This window comes from Brassica napus, chromosome C3, assembly GCF_020379485.1.
Source record: "Brassica napus cultivar Da-Ae chromosome C3, Da-Ae, whole genome shotgun sequence".
In the NCBI taxonomy this organism is placed as follows: domain Eukaryota; kingdom Viridiplantae; phylum Streptophyta; class Magnoliopsida; order Brassicales; family Brassicaceae; genus Brassica; species Brassica napus.
The window spans coordinates 15,264,465-15,289,496 of record NC_063446.1 but is presented as its reverse complement, the minus strand read 5'-3'; the positions used below and the strand labels follow the sequence as shown (position 1 = coordinate 15,289,496).

General features: G+C 31.5%; 5 protein-coding genes across 5 annotated transcripts; all 5 read right to left on the bottom strand.

Moving 5' to 3' along the window:
* Nucleotides 1-1,609: 1,609 nt before the first annotated feature.
* Nucleotides 1,610-2,235, bottom strand: LOC106388352. Its single transcript, XM_013828403.3, has one exon. The coding sequence runs from the start codon at nucleotides 2,155-2,157 to the stop codon at nucleotides 1,729-1,731; it is 429 nt and encodes a 142-aa protein (XP_013683857.1). The 5' UTR covers nucleotides 2,158-2,235; the 3' UTR covers nucleotides 1,610-1,728.
* Nucleotides 2,236-3,481: 1,246 nt separating this feature from the next.
* Nucleotides 3,482-5,766, bottom strand: LOC106385495. Its single transcript, XM_013825407.3, has 2 exons — nucleotides 5,403-5,766; nucleotides 3,482-5,175 (listed from the first exon to the last, which is right to left on the bottom strand). The coding sequence occupies exons 1-2, from the start codon at nucleotides 5,506-5,508 to the stop codon at nucleotides 3,626-3,628; spliced, it is 1,656 nt and encodes a 551-aa protein (XP_013680861.1). The 5' UTR covers nucleotides 5,509-5,766; the 3' UTR covers nucleotides 3,482-3,625.
* A 1,153-nt stretch (nucleotides 5,767-6,919) lies between these two features.
* LOC106386567 lies at nucleotides 6,920-11,997 on the bottom strand. Its single transcript, XM_013826405.3, has 7 exons — nucleotides 11,695-11,997; nucleotides 10,786-10,872; nucleotides 10,476-10,706; nucleotides 9,252-9,413; nucleotides 9,105-9,158; nucleotides 8,550-8,696; nucleotides 6,920-7,493 (listed from the first exon to the last, which is right to left on the bottom strand). Exons 1-7 carry the CDS (start codon nucleotides 11,842-11,844, stop codon nucleotides 7,119-7,121), a joined length of 1,206 nt encoding a protein of 401 aa, XP_013681859.1. The 5' UTR covers nucleotides 11,845-11,997; the 3' UTR covers nucleotides 6,920-7,118.
* Nucleotides 11,998-15,240: 3,243 nt separating this feature from the next.
* Nucleotides 15,241-20,280, bottom strand: LOC106385497. The gene is made up of 9 exons (XM_048752693.1): nucleotides 19,553-20,280; nucleotides 18,929-19,451; nucleotides 18,743-18,842; nucleotides 17,368-18,661; nucleotides 16,968-17,197; nucleotides 16,532-16,658; nucleotides 16,156-16,444; nucleotides 15,875-16,084; nucleotides 15,241-15,743 (listed from the first exon to the last, which is right to left on the bottom strand). The coding sequence occupies exons 1-4, from the start codon at nucleotides 19,584-19,586 to the stop codon at nucleotides 17,978-17,980; spliced, it is 1,341 nt and encodes a 446-aa protein (XP_048608650.1). The 5' UTR covers nucleotides 19,587-20,280; the 3' UTR covers nucleotides 15,241-15,743; nucleotides 15,875-16,084; nucleotides 16,156-16,444; nucleotides 16,532-16,658; nucleotides 16,968-17,197; nucleotides 17,368-17,977.
* LOC125582943 lies at nucleotides 15,414-17,197 on the bottom strand. Its single transcript, XM_048749414.1, has 6 exons — nucleotides 16,968-17,197; nucleotides 16,532-16,658; nucleotides 16,409-16,444; nucleotides 16,156-16,278; nucleotides 15,968-16,084; nucleotides 15,414-15,743 (listed from the first exon to the last, which is right to left on the bottom strand). Exons 1-6 carry the CDS (start codon nucleotides 17,195-17,197, stop codon nucleotides 15,414-15,416), a joined length of 963 nt encoding a protein of 320 aa, XP_048605371.1.
* Nucleotides 20,281-25,032: the final 4,752 nt, after the last annotated feature.

The following is a 25,032-nucleotide window of genomic DNA, read 5'->3' as shown; positions in this document are numbered from 1 at the left end:
TATGATTAACATATATATGACAAATAATAATTTTAAATAATAAAAATTTGATAATAATTTTTGTATCTTTCATCATTTTTGTTTAATTTTATATTCAGAAACTAAACAATCATATTAATCATATAATAATTCTTATATGTTATATATGAAAAATTTTAAAACGACTATAAATTACTAATATTGTTAAAAGTCTCACAATAAAAAATTGTGTTCAATGGTTTATCTTTTTGTTACAACAAGATACAAATGATATAAATCATATGAATTAGAAATTTCATTTAATAGATATTCAAACTATATATATATTTATATTTAATAATATTAAAATTAAATTATATACCATATAAAATACATAAATATGTTAATTTCAAAATTTTTTATTGCAAAAGTATTGAGACCTTAATATTTTAATTTGAAATTTGCATTGAAAAACGATTAAAAATTACTAAAATTAATGAAATCTCACATTGAAAATTTTGTGATTAATGATTTAAATTTTTGGTACAAAAAATATACAAATATTAATAAAATTATATGAGTAGGGAGCCTCAATTAATAAATATATATATTAAATTATACTATATATTTATGTCAATATCATTTAAATTTAATAATATTACATATAAAATAAATAAAAATGATTATTTTTATTTATTTACCAGTAAAAATTATTGTAAATAGACAAGAGAAATTATTTTGATTTATGTGATTACTCCAATTTAAGTATATACATCGTAGTTACTCATTTCTCAATTATTCAATATATTTTTTATTTCGTAATACGTAATAAATACAAAATAAATAATAATATATAAAAGTAATTTGAATATATAATATTTATTTTGTGTTTTCATTCTCTGCAAGGCGCGTGCGGGGTTTCAGTTAGTACGTCATTAAAAGAAAAATAAAATAGATTTACAGTTAACTTAACTGAATAATAGGTCGTCAAATCACAATTAGTTGGTTTCAGATAGAAGGCTTTTTGGAAAATTTGTGTGAGCAAAATATGTGACTCGTCAGTGTAAATTAATTAAGTACGCTACATTTTCAAATCACAAGCTGAAAATTTGTCTATTTGTAATATAGCTTGATAAAGTACTCGTCAGTGTAAATTAATTAAGCACCCTACCTTGTTTTTTTTGAAAGAATGTTAAACTAATTCAAACAAAAAAGTAGTTATATTGGGATTGATTTTTTCATAAGATCAAAACTAAGATTTTAAGAAGCTATCGTGTTCCAAACCAGAAGACTAGGCCACCCGTATATGCCTGGTTACGGATGGAAGAGTCTGTTACGCACATTTTTGTCCACCATTTGGATTAGTTGTCCCGTTGGTGTTTCTCCATATTTCCTCTTGTTACGTTCCCCCCTTCATAAGGCACATCTCACAAGAAATGTTTCAGTCTTGTCTCTGTTTTGATCAAAAAGGAGGTGAAGAATTTGAGATAGTAGATTCTGTGTTAAACCTTTCCAAACCTCCTCTGATAAAGTTACATTTTAACAGTACGTCGCTTTGGCCGGGTGGTTAGATTCGAATTTTTTTTTGTCCCAGTTCGTTAAATTCATCTTCCCTTTTCTAATCTCTCATATAAGAGTTCAATAATTCAAATTCACAAAGTCAAAGGCTTTTGTTATTCATATTCGCTTACATCACAACACTACGTAAGCAACAACGAAGACGAAGAACACTTTAAAGGATCCCTAGATCATCCATTTAATCATCGTTCATCACGAAGCCTTCTTCTCGAGCTTCGAAGCTTCCAGATCCGCCGCTTTCTTCAGCAAATTATCATCATCGTCATCTAACGCCATCGTAATCGGACACGATCCAAGTCCATCGGCGATCGCTAGCACGATCTTCTTCATCTCCGATCTAAACTCCTCCCGATCCACGGAACCGCTCTGATCCGTATCGAACTTCTCGAAGATCGAGTCGTACAGACTCGTCAGCTCCTCCTGAGGAGTCACCACATCGACGCCGAAGTGCGATTCCAAAAGCCTCATCGATTCGAACGTCTTCCGTAGCTCGGATCGCGATAAAACGCTGTCGTTGTTTAGATCCAGAGCTGCGAACCTTTCGTCTATGGTCTTCTTGAACTGCTCCTCGTCCTCCACGAACGACCGTACCGTTGATCCATCGATCACTACCACTCCCATTTTCTTCGGTTTTAGCTTTTTTTTCGTTTATTATCGCGACGATAATTTATTGGGAGCCGAGTCAAATTAAATAACATTGTTATATAGCTGGTGGGTGAGTCGGTGAAGATAAGAATCGCTAACCTTAATGGGCTGTAGACACTAGTTTCCTCTTTTGGGCCTTGTCTATGTGGACGTGCATGTGAGCCATGTGGGTGTGTATCTCTAGCCAGGTAACAGACTTGCAAGTTGCAAACAAAGAAACTCTTAAACATCAAAGCAAATTGTATGCATAATTAGTGTCATCTTTACATGTTTTGATTACAAATGAACAAGCAGTCGGTTTTGAGATTCTGAGTATAAAAAATTTACTAATTTTTTTAATAAAACTTTGTTTTAAGTAATTTGAAAGTATGTATTTATGTATATTAATTTAAAAAAATTTAAGAGTTTTCTGCTAATATTTCACTTGCATATGCCTATGACAGATTCTATAAATAACATGTAGAAATGGTGCAGATGTTATGAGCAGAAATGAATTATTGTTTGTTTATAAATGGTCCTAAAGTTTTGGGAGTTTTAAATAATTTGGTAAGAATTTGAAGAAAAATTCTCTAGGATAGTTTTTTTTTAGTTTTTGTCACAAAAATAGTCTTCAATGAAAAAAATGACCAAAATAAGTTTTATTAAATGGTAAAAATGTATTTTTACCCTATGATTAACTAATCTAGACTTAGAGTTTAGAGTTAATGGGGTGGAGTTTTGGGGATAGAGTTTCAAATTTAAAAAAATAAATATTAAATATTAAAAATTTCAAAAAAAAAAATGCAATTTTGGCCATTTTCTTTTTTTGAGGGCTATTTTGTGACAAAAACTTAAAAATAGTTATTTGAGAGAATTGTCCGAATTTTAATAAGACGTTCTATTTTAATAAGACGTTCTAATAATTAAGAATTTTATTTATGTATGATAATTCTTAAAATATTTTATATTTGTATACTACTCCTCCCTCTGTTTCATATTGAGTGTCATTTTAACATTTTTTCTTGTTACAAAAAGTGTCATTTTAGAATTTCAATGCAACTTTCAGCTTATTATTAATTTTAAATGCATTGATTTTATGAATAATTTCATTTATCTCAAATACTATTAGTTAAATATACTATTAGTATTTAACATTTCTATGTCAATGATTAGTTTTTCGATTTACATGGATTTGAAAGAGCACAAGTAGACAAAAATAGTGACAAAAAGAGAGTGTCATGCGATACACACATCTGTTTTAAATTGCCAATATTCTTGGTTTAAGTAAATCAACCAGAGTTGTGTTTAAAGAAAAAAAAAGTAAATCAACCAGAGTTTCATAAAAAAGAAAAAAAAGTCAACCAAACAAAGAGGTATATAGATTATTTTACATAAAAAAACAATGAATGTGATAAATAACAAAGAATCAACCAAACACTTTAAAGAAAAAGTAAATAAATATACATCATTTTTCATCACCAGCCCAGTTTCCTTTAAGTTTAGGTCCAGTAGGTCCATCTTCACCATACACTTCATCAGGAATCTTCTTCACCAAGTTAACAAAAGCCCTTTTCAAAGCCCCAAACAAAAACCTTTCAATCCTCTTAACATCATCTTCAACGCTATAATCAATTTTAGGTCCCCACTTCCTAAAATAATTCACCCACGGCGGCTCCACCACTCCTCCGCCTTCTCCACCATACTCCGCGGCAATCACCTCGTACCCTAACCCCGTATCAAACACCTTCTTGCTCTTCGCCGTATCGTTCCTTATCCCAACCCCATCGTTACCTTGCAACACAAGTCCAGGCTTCGGATACATAGCGTGTCCATGAAGCGACGCGTACGCAACAGGCTTGTTGCTTCCTCCACCTTCTTGAAACTCTAAATCACAAGCGTCGATCCATTCTCCTCCGCTGTGCTGCGATAAGAACACTCTCCATAGCTCTCCGTTGAAGTTGCTTATCCTTAACGTCACGTGTTCCCAGTCTCCGATGTGCTCACCGATTCTCCACAGCGGCAAGGTTATGAGTTTGACCTTGGCTCGTGCTGGGCCGTTGAAAGGGTAGAATACCCATATGGCTATGTCTGTGAACGTTGCTCCGAGCATTGGTTTGATGTGTAGATACGCTTGCGTGCTCTGCAAGTCACCTTTCTTCACTCTCTCTTTACCCTTTTTGTCTATAGGAAGGTCTAGCCAGTACGATCCGTCGTTAGCTCCGCCTTGTGGAAGATTCGCACCGTTAGGTTCGATGGGGTTAGGGTTTGATTCTTCGCCTCGCTTGTAAAGCAAGGCACCGTTGCTGAAGTACCAGTTAACTGAGGAAGGTAGATATTCTTCGTCTGGGTGGAGATAGATCAATGGAGAATACGTGTTGGACAAGACTCCGGTCTGGGAGCCATTAGGCATTGTAGAGAAATCTAGTTTCTTGTTCTTCAAGCAAGATAAAGATGGAGGAGATGTGTTTTGAGGTTGCCATGTGAATGTACCTACGCAGACCCCTGTAGCTTGTGTTCCTCTAATGGTTGGTCTAAGGGTTGATACTTTGACTCCGTTTGATTCCCATATCGATGTATCAGCTTCACATTGTTCGGTTAAGTCGGACCGAACACAACGGACTTTGTCTAGAGGAGGCTTTTGCGAGGAGTTTGTGACTATAAGACCAACGGCTTGGTATCCATCAGGCGCCACTGGCTGCCAGAAATAGCCAGGTCCGTCTTGTTTGATCATGAGTGACTCGGTGTTTCCGACGAGGGTGTAATCTACAGGCGGTTTCAAAGTGTTGTTGCTTGAGAGATCTTTAGCTACGAGTACCCAACCGAATAGTTGACGGTTGTTTGGTTGAGCGTAGTAACCTAGAATGGAAAAACCGGTAGGGACCGAGGATGGTTCGAAGAAGGTAACTCCGAGATTGTTTGGTCCTCCTTCATAAGTAGACCAAACCTTGTTGAATGTCGGAACTTGGCTAACCTCATGACCTCCCAAGTCAATGGTTCCGTTCGCAAACCTGCCACCTGAGGATGCAAGTCAAATCAAAATCACCAAACCAATAGTCAGAAAATAGAGCCAGGACGCCCTAAGACAAATCTTTATTAAAGTTTTATCTATAATTTGGGGCTCATAAAATTTATATATATTAGCTATTTAAAATTTGAAGAGCAAGACAAATGTTTCATAAGGTTTTGTCGAGGACCAGCTCTGGATAGAAAGAGAAACAAGAACAACCGATGATAATACAAACCTTGAGTAAAAGTAGGCAATGGTGATGGAAACTTGAAGGCAGTTTCGACGGGAAGTGCTTTGAGAATCTTCTCTGATGCATCCGTGATTGAAAAACAGTTTCCCATTTTTGGATAACGGAACACAATTGGGAAGATTGATTTGAAGATAGTTCAACGGAAGAAAGGGGTTATATATATGCATTATCGTGGTGTCAATTACTTAGACTAATCAAGAATATAAAACGTAAACAAGAGAAGTTATAAATGCAAAATACGAAATGCGTAAAACATTGTAAACGAGAAAAAAAACGCAAACGTAAACGTAGAAGTCAAAGCTGATCGACCAAATGGAAGGTGTCGTGCAGGGTTTATTCTAAACGTACATAAGAGCATGATTAACCCAGAGTTCTTATGATATGGTTCTTAGCAAAAGTCAAGAAACCGTTTCTTGACTTTCGCTAAGAACCTCACTCTAAAAACTCCGGGTTAATTATATCTTTCCTGTTCTTTCTTATGCAATTCACATAACGTGCAAGGTAGAACTTGACATGTTGATGACAAGTGACAGCTTTGTTTATAGTTTATCCAACGACAAAAAACGTGCTGCTTAATTATATACTCCCTCCGTTTTTTAATATAAATCGTTTTAGAAAAATTTTTATGTTTCAAATTATATGATGTTTTTGATTTTCTATGTAAAATTTATTAACACTTAATGTTTTATGACCAATGATAATATACCTTCTATTTTATTATTGGTTGATTTGTGGTTTGGTAAATAATTAATAATGTTTTTGTTTAGAAAATATAAAAAAATAATGATTTTTTAATCTATGTGCACAATTTTAAAACAATTTATATTAAAAAATGGAGGGAATACTAATTAATGCTTTTTTAAAAGCTTCAAATACAAAACAATTTATTAGTATGTTTATCTGGTAACTAAAAATCGGTCATCAATAGCTAACACATCTTTAGAACGTGTACGCTATAAGTTCAGTCATAGAAGTCAAATAATCGAAAAGGTGGTCGCAACTCAACAATTTTGGAGGGCCCGCATGATCGTGGTCAAATATGTTGGAAAATGATCTCTTCGGGACTCAAGCTCACTTGAAACAAAATTACACCTATGTAAAAAAAAATTGAAGTTTCGGTTTTGGTTTTAACCCATCCAATTTCTCTGATAGTCTGGTAATAGTCGATCTGACTATCACATTATACTAGTCGGAAAACGTTTCAAATTCAAATCAGATAATGTAGTGACCTGTGAGAGAGAAATCCATTCGATATTGAAGGTTGAGGAAAATTTCATTACGCATTGACCGAATATCTCTCTTACGAGTACTTGGAAAAGAACACATTTGCCTATCTAGTTAAAGTAAGCTCTGGACATTGAAGGTTGCGACCAGGTCCACCATAGAAAAAGTAAGTTCCCACCTATGGCTAGACCCAACCTTGGGACGATTAACTATAGCATTTGCGTAAGGGTGTCTCCCTTGGCCAGATAGAGAGCAATTAACTATAAACTGAAGATTTATCAAACACACATATTCTTCTTATTATTTTTTTCAAATTATAGACATGTGAAAACTGAAAAGCTTTTACACACATAATATCAAGGAAACATAACCATGATGACGTGGACTTTTTTTTTTTCTTAAACCACGACTATCAGATGTTCTTATTTAAACCACACATGTGAAATACTTAAAAGCTTTGGCGCACACCGATCCAAATCAAAGACAATTAGCGTTTCGACCAGGACCCCCATAGAAGAAATGATGCCCCCAATAAGAACTACCAGTACCTCCTGCTTTAATGTTATAACAGTTACCGTTACTTGCATAGGGATAAAGTCCTTGTGGTTCTCTCAGAGTATTTGCTCCATCAACTGTCTCTAGTTTCCTGAAATAACTCGCTTTCTTATACCATTCGTCTGCGAAATGGCCACTTCCCATGTCGGTGTTTGTGTGTCTCCCATCGGTCCTTTGGTTTACAATTTCACCTCCCCATTGAACTGTCGTAGCTCGATCTCCCAGAGAAGTGAATATATTGCCAGGCCAGTACCCGACATACTCTTCACCGATCATTAGCCACCAGTTTCCGCTGGACTAAAATAATTGACATTAATCCATTTTGGCTTTAGATGCAGAATGTGCACCCATAAAATAATTGTATACAATTCTATTATATGCCCTTGTCAAATGTGCACCCATATTTGTTTTTCCTTTTCGCTGGTTTTTTAAAACTTAGACATTTGTAAGAAATTTCTGAAGATATTCTCATTAAATACAGAAAATTAAGTTTTCAAACAAAACTATAATTGGTTTACATGTTCCATGAATACAAAATGTAACTCTTTCTAGAATATATTATATAGTGGATTAGAAAAGAAAATTTCCTTACCTTTCGAGATATTTTAGTTAGTTTTCCTCTTTAATCAAAGATATATGTTTTTGCTATTTTAAACTAGGAGTGATGAAGGGTTTTTAATATCTACTTAATAATATGATATTAGGTAGAGCATTTTGCGATATTATAGATTCATAAAACACATATCTTTTTGGTCTATGCCCCTAACTGAAATATTTTATCAATCCGCCTCCGTTGTTAATAAAAATAAAATAAAAAGCAAAGACAACAAATAATATTTCTTTCGTTCCAAAATGATGTATGCTTTAGATTTTTCACACATATTAAGAAATCATGTAAAATTTTAATTATAAATGCATTTTTTTTGTTATTAGCTATTTCCCACAAAATTTAGCCAATTAAAATTCATCAAACATAATTTATATTTTCTTAGTTTACAATTTATTATTATTACATGCATTGAAAATATAAAAAATATATCTTTTAGAAACAATTTTTTTTCTAAAACATATACTTCCTCTGTTCTGAAATGTAAGATGTTTTGGGTAGTACACACTTATTAAGAAAATTACTTTTTACCTAGAAAGTATCATTAAAATTATAAACTAAAAACTATTCAAAAAATTACAAAATAGAACTATTTAATTTGATTGACTACACAGTTTTTGATAAATTTAAAGTTACCTAGAAAGATAAGAACACCTTATATATTGGAACATAAAAACTATTGTAAACATATTACATTTCAAAAACATATGGAGTATCATTTTAAATCAGAGGAAGTATGTTAGTACCTTCCATATAAGCATGGGGAGGCCGTACTGAGCTCCGTCATATTGTGAGACCTGAGCGAAGGATCCACCTGGAGTTATCACTTTGCTCGTCTGAACAAAACCTGAACAGCCAGTGTTGTAGCAGCCTGTACTTTGGTAATAATCGCTCTGTTTCTCAAGACAATATAATTATGATTAGCTTAGTATTCATGGGTTTCCATTAAAACTAACGTATAGATTGGTTTTAGAAGAAGAAAATAACAGAATTTGTGTAAATATTCGTCTATTGATCCTTTTATAATGGTTGAAGAAAGTTTTAAAATAAGATCTGCTAAAAAGCTTAGTGAAGTAAAATCAAAAGCAGAAAACACATAGCAGCCCTCAAAAGTTTTACTGTGCATGAAAAAAAAAGATTGCATAAAAATAAGAAAGAGAGGTGATATATATGTTTCCGGAACAAAAAACAAACTTCAACATGATAAGAAATAAAAAACTAGTGGCAGTCTATTTTTCTATCGATTAGGGTTACACATACACACACATATAATATGTATTTTATCGAAGAGGGGAACTTACCGTCCAGTAAACAAACAATCTAAGATTGTTGTCACCATACAATACTGGACAAACCTATAAATTACGCAAACAAAGGTCTTAGTTGAAAGTTTTTTGCATTTAAAAAATTAGATGTAATTAAAGATTGGAACGAAAGAAGTGCAAGACCTGCAAACCAGCTTCAATTGTGTTAGTATCATAGCCATCTCCAGACGCAAGCCAAGTCTGAGCCAAGCTGAACTCGTTGGGAACTTCAACTTCTGGTCTCCACATATTTATTACAAACTTTGTCCCATAATAATTTCCGTTCCTCGAGTTCATGATCGCGTACTAAACCGGCTCCAAAAATTGGGAAAGTGTTAATGAAAAACTACAGATCTAATCATCAACGTTAAAAAAAAAATACCTGAAATTACAACTTCATTATAATTGAGTTGAGAAGCACGTATAGTATTTCATACATTAACAAAAAAAATCTAATGTAGAATATACACGGAAGAATTTCGTATTTACCACTTTCATGATACCATTATTCATAAAATACCTTATCTATTAAGTGGCAAAAGAATTTAATACTTTTGTTTTCTATATATATAGTAAATAATTATTTCGATAAATAAATAAATAAATAAATAAAAATATTTTTTTTATGTTTTCGAATTATACTTTTTCAAATTCGAACTTTTTTATTAATTTTTTTTTTGATTTTTTTTTGAATTTATTTTTTCAAAATTTCTTTTTGAAAATCAAAAATTATGTTTGAAACTATTTTTAAATTTTTTTATATTTTTAAGTATTTATTTATATATTTATTAGAATCATAAATTTCACATTCCAAAAATCATATCCCACCCCTCAACTCTAAACCTTAAGTCTAGATTAGTTAACCGAGATATAAATGTCTTTTACACTTCTTTAAAAGTAAGGGTAAAAGTAGTTAGTATAAACATGAAAAGTAGTACTATGATTGTAGTATTTGCGGTAATTTCCCAATATACACTTAGTTATAGATCATGTTACATGATTTATAGTAACTTAGTATAATTTTATATATATGGCATATATATTATATATAAACTAATATAACAGTATTATTTGACACATAATTTGGAGATTTCTGATTAAGAGATATGACTAATGAGATAAGATGATGAAATAAAAAGATAGTAAAGAAACACGCATTTTGTCAAAGTATGTACAACTAGATGTTGTTTGTGTTTAAGGTTTATAAGTTATTTGTGTTTTCTGATGATAAGAATCACATGTTGCACAAAAAGTACTAACATAAATTTAGATATCTAATATTCTTTTGTTCTCACTGAAAAATATTTATCTAGCTGCACATGGCCACCAGTAAATAAGTAACATAAGGACAATGCATAAAAGGTGTACCTCATGGCCTTCTCCAGGGTTGCTCTGATGAGTCCCTTTCCCGAAACTCTTATGCCTCTTTTTCCCGAAACTCTCAATGGATTTTGCTCGTAAGATATCTTCCTTCTTTGTTCTTCTTATAGGAACAGTGTTATCTGGACACACTCCATTCTTGTGCCACACCTGTGTTATAGCCTTTGCCTCTTTCTTGGTGAACGTAGAACCACCTTCCGGAACAAAAGTCGGTCTCATCTACGTACGAAAACATTCTGTTACAACATAATCATGCATGTAACTAAAAAAAAAAAAGAGATCATAAACGAAGACAAACCTGGATCGTATGGTTTTTAAGTAGAGGGTGGTCAAAAGCTGGTTGCTTAGTTATTGGAACACAGTCTATTATATCTCCATCTTCACTCTAAGAAATATTAAAGCGAAAAAATGAATCTCTTTTTTTCCGTCAATATCCAAAGCATGAAGTTATGGCGCATTGGGAATCCCTATTAAATTAAGTTAGAAACAAAAGTAAAACCTTACATTTTATGTTACTTATTTATCAGTTTCATCTCTGTTTACTAACAGTAAATTTAATCACTGCTAAATATAAAAAATTTCAAGTACTTTTGTCGATGAGAAATGAAAATAAAACATGTAAATTAGTGATGAAATTCGCTTGAGTCCATATTTAAAGAATTATCTATACTATTTTACATTATGATGTCACATATTAAATTATTTTTGTATGGCAAAATTATAGCAACGAAATCTTATTTGAGATAATGTAATAATAATTAGCTATAGGGTTATTTTGGACACAAGATAGTGTATAAATTATTGAGTAAGATTGGAGATGCTCTAACTAATGCAAGAAAATAACATATAACTTCATTCTCAGATTTCTTCATTCTTTTAATCTACTATTTTCCGCACAACATAAATTAATCCTTTTTTTTGTAATTGCAGAAAATAATATTCCCTCCGTTCTATAAAGATAAACTTTTTAGTATTTTCACACATATTAAGTAAATATATTAAACTACCATATTAAATGTATCATTTTCTGTAATTTTTAATTTTCAATAAATTTTAACCAATAGTAATTCAATAAAATCAATTAATTTTCTCAAAGTTTACAATTTTTTTTATAGAAAACACAAAAATACATTTTTGTGAAACAATTTTTTTTCTTCTAAAAAGTCTATTTTAATGAAACGGAGGGAAAACTTTCTTGTTTAAATACCTTAATGGATTTATGAGCAGGCTTATTGAGCCGCTTCAAAAGTCTTTGTACTTTGATTTCTTGTTGATCAGATAACTGTTTTCCATAAACACAAGGAGAGGCTATCACTGTTATCACCACCAGAGCTACGGTGTAACCAACCATTCCCATCACAAGAATGCTTATAGTTCCTTACTATTAATTTCTGAATCAACTACTCTTTGGAAGTTTGTATTTTTATCAACTACTCCTTGGAGTTTATATAGAGGGGAAGAATGCGCATATATTCTACTATTAATTAAGAAATTAGCGCATAAATGATCATGTTATTAATTTCTCAGTGGTGATAATCATAATACAATATGGAAATAAAACATTGACCCATGACTTAAAGCATAACAGCAGAATCAAAATTTATAAAACTAAGAAGAAAAAAAATCAATATCTAAGAATATTTCATTTTACGATTTAATTAAATGCCAAAGTAAGGTCTTAGAGGTAAAATAATTGATTTTCTTAATTTTTAAATCGAATAAATAAGTTTTTTTTGAAACATAATCGAATAAATAAGTATTTTCGAAAGTTACTGACTGAAAAACTGGAAATTATATGGTTTATAAAAAAAACAAACAAAATTGCAATATTTTAGGATATCCATTCTGCACTCACTTGTTTAAGTCATGGTCAACAAACCATTGTGTTATTCTCGTAATCTTCGTAATCACTTAGAAATCTTGTGATAGGTTTTTTAAACTTAGTGCTTATAAAGACCTTATCACTATCTTATGACAGATTTTCTCTGAGTTTAGTGCTAAGAAACCTTATATTCTTGTGATATATTTGTCAGTGGTAAAACTGCACAAGTCAAGAAAACAATTACCTGTATACGGTAGAATGTTCTTCAGTGAAGATATTTTAAATTTTATAATATCGAGTCTAGTTAATAATAAGGTCTCTAATAATAATCAGCATGCATTCTATTTTTATTTAACAAAAATCGTTTGATTGTAACGCGCATACAGAGTCAAATTAAATATAAAATTTAAAAGTATTATAAGAAAATAGTTTAACAATGAGGCAACTCAAGTAAGAAATAAAAATAAAATTTACATATAACATCGTAACAAAGAACTGAGGTAGATTTTTTTTGAAACTAAACAGAATATATTCTGTTTCTAACAAAAATCTATTCTGAAAATGATATAGGTGTGAAATTATTATATACAAATGACTAATTTGCTAAGGTAAGAGTAAATAAAACACACTCATCGGACAATCCAAAATCCCCTACATATTATTTGAGAAACATTACAACTTCTTTTTGTATCCACGTGACGTCACTAGGATGATTCTTATAATCATTAGAGAAATATGTTGGTCCATCTAACTATATAATAAATTTTTTATTAAACTAACAATAAATTCATTATTAATGTATTTTATTATTTCCTTAAATAAAATTTACGGAATTGCCTAATGTGGCTAAAGTATATATGGCAATTAATGATTTTGAATGATAAAGATTTGATAAAAATTAGTGTATCTTCTATCATATTTGTTTAATATTAAACTATTAAATAAATTAAACAACCACAATAACCATATAATAAAAAATTTAGATTTTTATGTATATGTTATATTTTGAATTTTTAAAAACGACTATAAATTACTAAAACTGTTAAAAGTCTCACATTCAAATGATTACAAAATTATATAAGTAAAAAGTATAGTTTAATTTAATTAATTATTAAGATTAATATACATATATATATTAATTTAAATTAAACTATAAACCATATAAAATACATAAATCTTTTAGTTTCGAAATTTACTTTGAACAATTTTTTGGTAAAAATTTTAAACGAACATTGACAGCTTATTTTTTTTAAAATTATAAATTATTAAAACTATTAATCCCACAATGAAAATTTTGTTATCAGTAATTTATTTTTTTTTCTATAAAAGATACAAATGATCAAAAAAACTATATGAGTAGAAATCATCATTTAATAGACATTAATATTAAAAATATACTAAAATATACTATGTATGTTAGTATCATTTAAATTTAATTACATATCCTATCAAATATTAAAAAAATATTTTTTAGATTAATAAAATTGATTTATAAGTTCGCACCAATTTAATTATATATTTAATAGTTGCTGACTTTTAATTATTCAATATATATTTATTATTTCATAATATGTAAAAATATTTAATACATAAAATAATTTTTATATATAATATATATCCCGCGCAAGACGCGGATCTTAACCTAGTACACTATATATTTAACAAAGTTTTGCTTTGATATTGAAATATGGTAAGTTTTTGCCTTAAAAGAAACAGTCTTAGGTCTGGGCTCTCTCGAAGATACCATCAAATCCAAATATTTTCCCAACAAGTTCTCTCTTCACAAACATGGATCATCTATTTTGGAGAGTTTTTCCGCAGCTGGAAGATCATCAGTTTGCATGGATACTATGGTACATCTGGAAAGCTAGGAATAATAAAGTCTTCAGTAATTTGGATATGGATCCCATGGATACACTTAAATTAGCGGAAACAGAATCAACACTGTGGACTGAAGCACAAATATTGAATGAACAGAGGATAATACCACAACAAGTGGATACGACATTGCCGTCAATTCCAGGAAGATGGTGTTTCACAGATGGTTCATGGAAAGAGGGGGATATTTTTTCAGGACAAGGTTGGGCAATGGAATGTATGAGGAATTTACGTCAGTTTCAGGTTACGTTTGCAACGGATTGTTCTCAATTGGTGAAGATGGTTTCGGAACCAGATGAATGACCAGCTTTTGCAAATTACTTGGAGGATGTCAAGACCCTAAAAGAGAGCTTCACCAGAGCAGAGATCATCTATGTACCAAGAACGCAAAATACAATGACGGATAGACTAGCACGCAGTGCTAGGAAGCAACCGTCTTTTGTCGTTCACCACTACAAGAAATTCTGTAATTAGCCATGAAAAATGTTGTGGCTATCGCTTAATATTTGTGGCTATTTAACGCTTAGCCACAAATCGCTACAAAAAAATTTCGTTGACTACGGGCTTGTGGCAATCGAATAAGCGTTGTTATTTGTTGCTGTGCTTCTACGACTTAGCCACAAACGGTTTTTTGTGGACAATAGCCACAAATAGCGCTAACTCGGATTCGTTGCAATTTTGGTACAAAAAGCCACATTTTAAACCGTAGAGAATATTCTACAAACACCCACAAAACTAATCGTGGATGTAATACGCAAATAGCCACAATTTTTTTGTGGTTTTATTAGCCACAACTCGTGCCACTTAAAATCGTGGCTTTATTTCTACTGATAACAACAAAACGTTTTGTGGAAATTTAGACACAAAATAACCACAATTATTTGTATTTGTGGCTTTTATAACTACAACTTATTATGTGGAAATCTGTGGTTTTATTTTAAAAATTGCCACAAATTTATATGTGCTTTTCTGTGGCTTTATTATTTATTTTGATTTATTTTTTAAACTGTACTGATTAATAATTTGAAATCAAATTTAAAGCATTAAACAACATAATAATTAATTTAAACATTCAAATACCATTAAAATTATAAATTTTTTTTACAAAAGACATCTAATGATGTTCTTCAGAAGTTACAAAAGACATCTAGTGATGTTTTTACAAAAGACATCTAGTGATGTTAGAGCTTAACTTAGTATAAACACAAAAGACACCAAGATCAGAGTTAATGTACGGGAGAATTTTGGTCAAGTTCTTGGCTTGATTGGGGAGTTCGAACAGATGCATCGCTCTCACGCTGAATAGGTTCAAAGGTAACAGGGTCCACTCCATTCATCTTCATCAGAACCTCAATGCCTCGCTTAATACCAATTACATCCTCCTTCAAGCCGGAAACATCATCCTTCAAGCAAGTTACAACACCCTCCATGGTGGTCAAGCGTCCATCAACTGCCACATGTGTAAATAAAGATGCTGGTGCAGTCTCACTTGGTTCATCATCAATATCCTGAATTGAACCAAGCCCATAAACTCGCCCTTTGCCATTGGTTGCCACCTACAAGAAAAAAAAATTGAAAAGACTCATGGATATAGACAAACAAAACAGTGTCGATCAATTCATTATGCAAAACTAAATTCATTCTGCTATTAAAATAGATTATGTAAGTTAGATTAGGAGATTCTTACTTCAATGTAAGCAGCGTTGAGCTGCTGGGTAGAGGGTGCTGATGGGGTTTCATCAGTCAGACAGGAACCTTGTGATCACTCCAATGTAAGAGCCTCGGCAGCCTTCACAAAACCTTCTGCTCTTTTGTCAATGAAAGTGCCATCCTTGCGAGTATGGGTCATACGCACTACTTCAGTGACTGGAGGTGCTACTCCACCAGCCTTAACAGTCTGCAAATGGTGTTAAAAAATTTATGTAAGTTACAGAAGATAAAGCTGATGGAATATAAAAATAGACTAACCAAGTCATAAGCATAACGCTTGTGGTTTTTTGATCCTGAAGTATGACGGTGAGTGCCTAAACCTTCTGGGTTTGAGGAAGCATTCTCAGAATTCGTTTTGCTCCTCTTTTGGTGTGGCTCCTCCTGCCAAGTCTCTAGCATCAAGTTCCAATCTGCTAGGCCAATAAAATCTGGCTTCTTTTTTTCTTCTGATCTCCTCCTAAGCAAGGTCTCTGATTGAGCTTTTCAGAATTTGTTCCCACTGAAAACGAACTTGACTGTGATGCTTAGGATCCCAATAGTATTGTTGCTACAACAAAAACAGAGTTAATTAGAATAAGGTGAGAGCTTATACAACTATATCAACCAATAAACAAAGTAAATCTAGAGAAGCTACCAGAAAACTAGTCCACCAAGCGACCTTCTTCTCATCTGGCACCATTCTGTAGGTCCACCATGGTCCCCAAATGTTTGACTGATATGTTGACACTACATTTTTCCGGATGCAATCGTCTATCCCAAACCTATGAAAAAAAAGCACCAAAACATTTTGTTAGATGAGACAAAGACCAATGTAAACTCAAAGCATTACAATAGCCCTTAGACCTAGTACAAGACCACTGTCTGAACCATAGCTCAAATACAAAACTTAACAAATAAATTAAACACTCAAACACATAATTAAAAATACAGTCGTTTTAAACAGACGTTATCAAGTCAACAAATCATCTTTATCCTTTAGTTCCTGTCTGAACTAATAACTCAAAAGACAGAACTTTAAAAATAACTCAAACACTAAAACGACAAACAAATAACTGAAACACTGAACTCACCATAAAGTTCCATTGGGCCTTTGTGGATGGAGAAGAGGCATGTTACGTCTCTCTGGTGCACTCATCACAGCAGCTAAGCTTGGAAGTGGATGTCGAGACGCAGACGAAGCCGGCCTGGTCGCTCCAGGAGGAAGAGAAGCGGACGTAGCAGGCCTGTTCAATCCAGGAGGAAGACAAGTTTGACGGCTCCTCTTAGCTGGCCCTGAAGAAGAACCACGTAGGATATTCATCTGCAAAAGAACAAAAAAAACATTACAAATACTTGAACATTACAAATATGGGTTGTACATTGACCCCAACCCTAAAACGAAACAGAACATGAAAATTAAAAACCCAGAAGATTGACCCCTCAGATTTCAATATACGAATCTAAAAGGGAAACAAATAAGAGATTTCTGACCTTAAACAGAGGAACGTAAGGAAGAGAGAAAGGATACTGAGGGTTAGCTTTTTTTTTTTTTTAAATTGACTGTGAGAAAGGATAGAGATTGACTGTGAGAAGAGGACAAGATAGATACGTAATATTTGTAGGCGGAGCAAACAAGTAGATTAGCTTCCTTTTTTTCAATTAATAAATCAAGTGGCTGATATTGGTTTAGCCGGGAAAACAACCCGGGAAGTGAAAAATTTCGTGATTACTTTCTAATTTTTAGATTGTTACCAATCTACTTGTCGCTATTTGTTTCTACGGGAGTTATATACCCGGGAAATTACTCCCGCCACTTAAGAATTTTGTGGTTAGTATTTTACAACAATACTATTAATAATTAAATAGGAATTTTGATAAAGTTTAGCATTCAAAGATAAATTAAAAACAATATTAAAACAAAGGAATTAAGTTAAATACATGACAAATTATTATTTGTTTTTTTATTTGTTTTAGAACACATACATTATTTTCTTAACCATTTATTCATACAATATTAAATACATTACAAATTATTATTTATCTTCTAATTTGTTTTATAACACATACATTATTTTTTAAACCATTTATTCATACAATATTATTAGTCCGAATGCGAATCTGAATAAGAATATTCGTCATACTGATCGATAAAATCATTTTCAGATAAATATTCATCTTCTGGATTAATCATTGGCATCGGTTCGTAATTTGAATCATCTTGGACTGCATGTGCTTCGACTCGCACAATATTAGTGGATGATATCACATGATCAACAATATTGTTTTGTATTGCATTTTGAGAAACTTCTTTAGTTTCAAAAAATCCTCTCGGCATAACTTTTATTGTTGTCCACCATTCTTCTCTTCTTGATCGTAGACGAGTATAAGGAACATAACATACTTGATCACATTGTTCTGGTGATATAAAAGGATCGTACTTGTCATAATGCATTTGTGGGCAAACATCAACATTGCCAGATGGATGTCTTCGTATTCCTTGATCGATGTTGAACCAATGACATTTAAAAATCATGGCTTTTAACCCAACGGCACCATGATACTCTATCATGAATATTTCTTCGATAAGTCCAAAATACTCGGTCTCGGTAGTTCCAGGAACACAAACACCAAAATTCATTTTCTTTTTATTTTGTCCATGGCTTTGTGTGTGGTAATGATATCCTCTCGAATAATACATAGGCCATGACGTGATTTGGTGCTTTGGACCTTGTACAAATTCCAACATCCACAATGGAAATTCAAATGATTTGCTAGCATTGTTAATCTGCATATATTTCTTATTTAATAGCTGAGATAAAAACATGTATATAATATGTTATAACATGTATATAACTTTCGCACTTACGTAATCTTTACACCACATTGCAAATTTTTCATCTTTTGCTCTTGTCATATCGTTAGAAGTTATGTTTGGGTGGTTATCCATCATATAATCTTCAAACATCCTGCATATATATTATTGGTTTTCTAGATATCCATTATATATTCATAACCATCTACGTCATTATTAATTATAAATAACATAACATACCTCTCATATGGTTCAAATACTTCACAGTTGAGCAATAAAAATGTCTGAAGAATATTATAATCTTCGTCATTTAACCATGCACTACTTGATTTTCCACTGATTCTTCCTTCTTGCTGGAACATTATTGGAACATCAAGATATTTGTAAGTGAATCTGATTTCGTTGACATCTTTTTCAGGGACTTGAACTGTTGAAGGTGCAATATAATTATTTGTCACGTAAGAAATTTCTTCATTCACACACTGAGCCACTATTGATCCTCCGATCCTGGCTTTGTTTTTAACCTTTTTTTTCAGATGATACATGTATCGTTCAAACGGATACATCCACCTATATTGGACCGGACCACCTAGTAAAGCTTCATCTGGGAGATGGACAGGTAGATGTTCCATCACATCAAAGAATGCCAGTGGAAATATTTTTTCAAGATTGCAAAGCATAATTGCAATATTTTCTTTCAGTCTAGCAACATCTTCAATCTTCAAGATTTTGGCAGATATATCTCGAAAGAAGAGTGCGATATCTACACAAATTGAACAAATAAGAATATTAATTAAAAATATTCAGCAAGAGTATTATATCTTTTTGGCAAAAAAAATAATAATTATTTCAAATATTGAATACCTGAAATTGCCGTATGAACAGGCTTCACCATCATTGTATTGCCAATTTTCTCCGTGATGCGTCCACAAGTAATAATTTTCTGTAAATCCTTTCAACATAAGATGTTTCGTCACTGTATCAACATCGCGATATTTTTGATTCTTGCATTTTTTACAAGGACAAAACAACTTCCCACACTCAAGAAAAAATGCTTGATTACAAGCAAAAGAAATAAAAGTGTTTACACCCTCAATAAATTTCCCGCACAAACTATGATCAGAACGTTTTAATCTTTTATACATCCATTCTCTTGATTGAAAGAAATCTCCCATTTTTTAGAAAGTTTGTTTCTTGTGTTATGAAACGATGTCGAGCTTGTTTACAATTTATAATCATCTTAGGCTTCAAATAGAAATATTCCTTGCCCCATCAATTATTTATGGCTAAAGAGAATATATTCTTTGCTCCATCTAATGTATATATATACAAGGTGATTCTCCCGTGATCATGCACGGATATAAATATTTATAAAGATAATATATTATAATTAATTGATATTTACTTTTGGCTTTAACTAAATTTATAATTTATTTGTATAATTTGTTTTGATAATATTATATTATTTTAACTAGACATATGATTTTGGATATGTTTTATTTAGTCGGTTTGGTTGTTTCTGGGTAAACAATCGATTTGTTTATCACGTAGGTATGTTGGATTGCATCTATTTCTCCGAACTGGACTATAATATTTTATTCTAAATATAGTAAATTTTGATTAAATTCTTATTTGCATTTAGAATGGTTGTTTTTCCAGATATGTAAATATATTTTAGTAAGATGATGTATAACGTAATATATATTTTTCTTAAAATTAAGTAAAAAATAAATGAAGTTTTTATTGAAAATTACATAAATGAATATAATGATAATATTCTGAAGATTCATACATATATATATTTAATTATATTGTAACAATTAGTTAATATTTTATTTTTATTTATTAATATATTTTGAGTCATCCTACAATAAATATGTATAAAAATAAATATATTATTATTATAAATTATATATTTTAATTGTGGTTAGATCTTTGATTTAGGATATAAATTGGATTAGTCGAGTTAAATAAATTCTGTCAAATTCAAACTCAAGTAAAATTATTTTTTATTCTAATTAATTCAAATCAAATTAGTTTTATTTCTCGGTTATAAGTATATTTTTGTTCGGTAAAAATATGTTTTAAATGGAATATTATTATTTTGGGAACTTTCCTTTTTAATAAAATCATATTTTATATACATATATTTTTGTTTTTAAATTCGTTTTTAAACTTTATAATTTTTTTCTTTTTACAAGAAAACTAAACAAAAAAATTAATAATAATATATTAATTCAATATTTTAATTCATTAAGGGTATCTCTGTAAATAACCGTTGTAAAGATTAACGTGAACATGACACGTAGAAAACTGACTTCTCAAATAATATTATAGAGATATATTCTTTTCCCCATCAAATATACATATTCTTTACGTAGTTATATTTGAGGCTAAAGAAAATATATTCTTTGCTCCATCAAATATAGATATTCTTTAGATAGCTATATTTGTGGTTAAAGAGTATATTCTTTGCCCCATCAACTATTTGTCTGAACCAATAAATATGCATCTTACAACCTTATGAGAGATTGATTATATGACTTATATTTAATGTACAACATGTGACTTGTTAATATATGATTCTTCTTTTTTTGTCAATAATATATGATTCTTCATTACTCATTTTTTGTGTTTACTCTTTAATAGTGTTGCGATGAATCATTTATTTTTCGGTCCCAAAATCTAGTTAATATCTTTTGTAGTTATGATGCTAGTCTATGGCTACTTCTTAAATATTTAAAATAATTATTTTCCGAGCTTTTTTATAGTTGATGCAACTAGTCTTTCACACATTTATCTGGAACCAAAGAACCAAATTAAACTAAATCGGAAAATAAGTTCGGTTCGAGTTTGAATCCCAACAGTTATATTAGTGGACCATATATATCTATTGAACCAAAAAAAAAAACTGAATTCGAACCAAACCGAGAGCCAAATAAGTACCCAAATTTCTATAATATAATATATCTATATATATATATACTAATTATATTTATTTTAAAAATAAAAATAACTTAAAATTATTTATAAGTTAAATAACCAAAAAGTTAAATGACTAATATAATTTTGATCCAAAATAATTAAAATTATCTGAATTATTCGAGTTTTTATCTGCAACCCCAAAATATCTGATATTAATCTCAAAATTTTTTTTTTTTTCACTTTTAACCCAAATTAACAAAAAAAATCAAAACCGGATAGAATCTTAAATTACTTTGGAAATAAGACGGATTTCAACTTGGTTACCCAAACCAAACAAAAAAAACGAAATAAACAAAACCAAACTCAATATTTTAATAGATCCTAAACTTTTAGAACCGAAGAACCAGACCATGAAGCAAACCGAGAATTGAAATGCCTAGTAATATGTGAAATTGTTTTACTTTGTATCTTCATTTTTTTTTAAAAAAAATTCTTATCTTTTTTTTTAAAAAAAATTCTTATCTTTTTTTTTGGTAATATAAAGATATGTTCTCCCTGCAACCTAAAAAAAAGTAAAAAATGTATAACATATTTAATGTATCGTACAAATCCTAGTACAAGCGTAGATAGTTAATGTAATTAATTATGGAACCAGATTTGAACATGCTGATATGTTTTCTTAACATTATAATCTTTTAAATATTATAACCACAACCACATTTGTGACCACATGCCATTTTAAAAATTATATTTCTACGGATAGCTACAATTTAAGTCTGTGGTTAAAATGTTAACGAAAAATTCTGTGGATATTTACGGATAATATATGTCCACAATTTATTCTGAAGCGTATTGTGGTTTTTTATCCTCGAGATAGCCACAAAGTACATTTTGTAGCTATATAACAACAATTATCCGCGAGTAAAGTTGTGGATACGGAAGCCATGAATCTTGTGGGGGATTTTTGTGGAAATGTATATCCACAATTTATTTTTGTAGTTAATTGTGGCTGTGTTTCTTCGAATAGCCACAAAAGTTATTTTGCTGCTATGGAGCGACAAAAAAACAACAAATGGCCACAAATTTTAGATTTTGTAAGTAGTGGCTAATTTTGCGGAGATTTTGTAGCTGTTTTATACTGTCCACAAAAGTTTTGTGGCTAAGTTGTGGCTAAAAGCAAGTTTTCTTGTAACATGGATGCAGATCACCCGGTTTGGTTTACAGAGTCCGTATGAGTCTGTAATAGTTGACGACAAAAAAAAAAAAAAAAAAAAAGAAACAGTCTTAGGTAATAATCGCAGTGTCTCATATTATTCAACTTCACTGGCTCCTCTACTTCTTTCATATACTCCTCCGCAACAACCCTAAACCTATAAATTAAGACAAGCAAAGATAAGAGTTAGTTACGACTTTTGCATAAGAACAAAGTTGTAGTGAAGAAGAGACCAAACCTGCCAAATCCAGCTTCAATGGTGTTAAGACTAGAGCCATTTCCCGAAACAACCCAAGTCTGACCCAAGCTAAACTCTTTGGGACTTTGGACATATGATTTCCAAGATTTACCGCAACTTCTGTCCCATAAAGGTACTTTACATTCCTCAAACTCATTTACCGTGTCTAAAGCCACTCCAAAAGAAATTAAGGGACAATGATAGCCACAAGACCAGCAGCGACCCTGGACAGAAGTTATGGAAGCATAAGCTTCCGGCCCTGTATAAAATATATAAAGTTTCGGCCAATTTTTCAACGTTTCTAGTATCTTAGTTAGTTAAAATTTGTGGTTATAATGCTGAAGATACCAGCTTCGAATCCTCTAAACAACATTTTGAACCATTTTTTTTTTACAAGCCTTTAAATTCTTTGTTGTGTTTCCATCCTAAATTATTTTGGACTTTCTTAAGGTCGGGTCTGCACAAGACAACAATAGATGTGTGTGCATAGAGACGTACCTTATGACCAATATAATTGCTGGATCAAAGGTTGTAGTTCTTGGGATGATCTCATGAGATTTTCACCCAAACCTCTCCATGGATTTGGTCTTAAGAGATATTTCTTCTTTCTTCTGATGGGAACAATGTCGTTGGGACACTCTCCAGTCTTGTACCAAACCTGATTATAGCCTTTGCATCTTTCTCGGTGTACTTAAAATTAATTTTGGGTTGAAACTCAATTTCATCTATGCGCATAAATTTTACATCACAAGTGATTCAAAATCATAGAATTCTAACAATAGATAACAAAGGAAAATGAGTGTTATAAATATCGGTGTTGCATGCGGCATCTAAGTGTCCGCCTAATAAGCAAATCAACAAATCGTACTTAAATGAAACGATTAAAAAAATTGGTATAGACGCATACCTAATTAATAATTTCATATAAAGCGCCTAACTATCACCTAGCATTTTCTTAACATTGGGAAAAATAATTAAAACCATAGGTTTTATTTTTCAATTCTGACGTCAACCTAAACCTAAACCCCTAACAAACAGTATCGTCCATTACAATATGCAATGGGTTTCCCACGTCTGCTCACTTGACATGGAGGCTTATTCCGTGCGACAAGCAATGCATTAATTTTTTGAAAGTTTGAAAACTTGTTTATTAACCATGCAATCACCATGAGACATTTCCCAATGCTATGACCTCATTCACACGATACCAAAAATTACTTCCCGCTAAGTCACCTATCTTTCCATCAATATAGATAAACCATGCTTAACCATGAAATTATAAACGGATGTATGACTAAAATAGTAAGTGCACTTCGGTGACATAGACCGTCAAATCATTTTTTTAAGTCTTTTTACATATACTACAAATCGGGATGTTACAATTAGTCCATTCTCAAAGAATGCAAATCCTCAATGTCCTCATCGTGATCCTTGTTAGTGTGAGACCACACAAGAGGTCCACACTTATTTGGGTTTGGTTTTGATACCATTTATAACACTCCGACCACTCACGAATAATGAGCCTCCTACGCCCGTTCACTCGGCCTGTGGATCCATTCTATGCGATGAGAGGTCGTTAATTTTTCAAAAGCTCTAAAACCTGTTTACTGACCTTAAAATAAATATATGACTTTATGATATGTCACTCATCCTTCCATTACTCCAACTAAAACAAGTTGAGCCCTGAAATTTTAAATTGATATATGATCGGAAAAGTAAAGTCCACTTTGATTAGCTAAATCAATTCTTTTAAACATTTTTAACATATATCATAAATTGGGATGTTACACATTTTTACTCATTTGTTATGTTATTATGACATAAACTTGTTCCATTTTCATTTTGAGGAGGAAATATATAATCGTTGGAAAAGATCAAGAGAGTGACAAGTAGCAACTTCACCGATGATGTGAGGAAACAATTGGTGGAAGAACCGGATATGGCGTTAAACTCACCAACATCTTATCT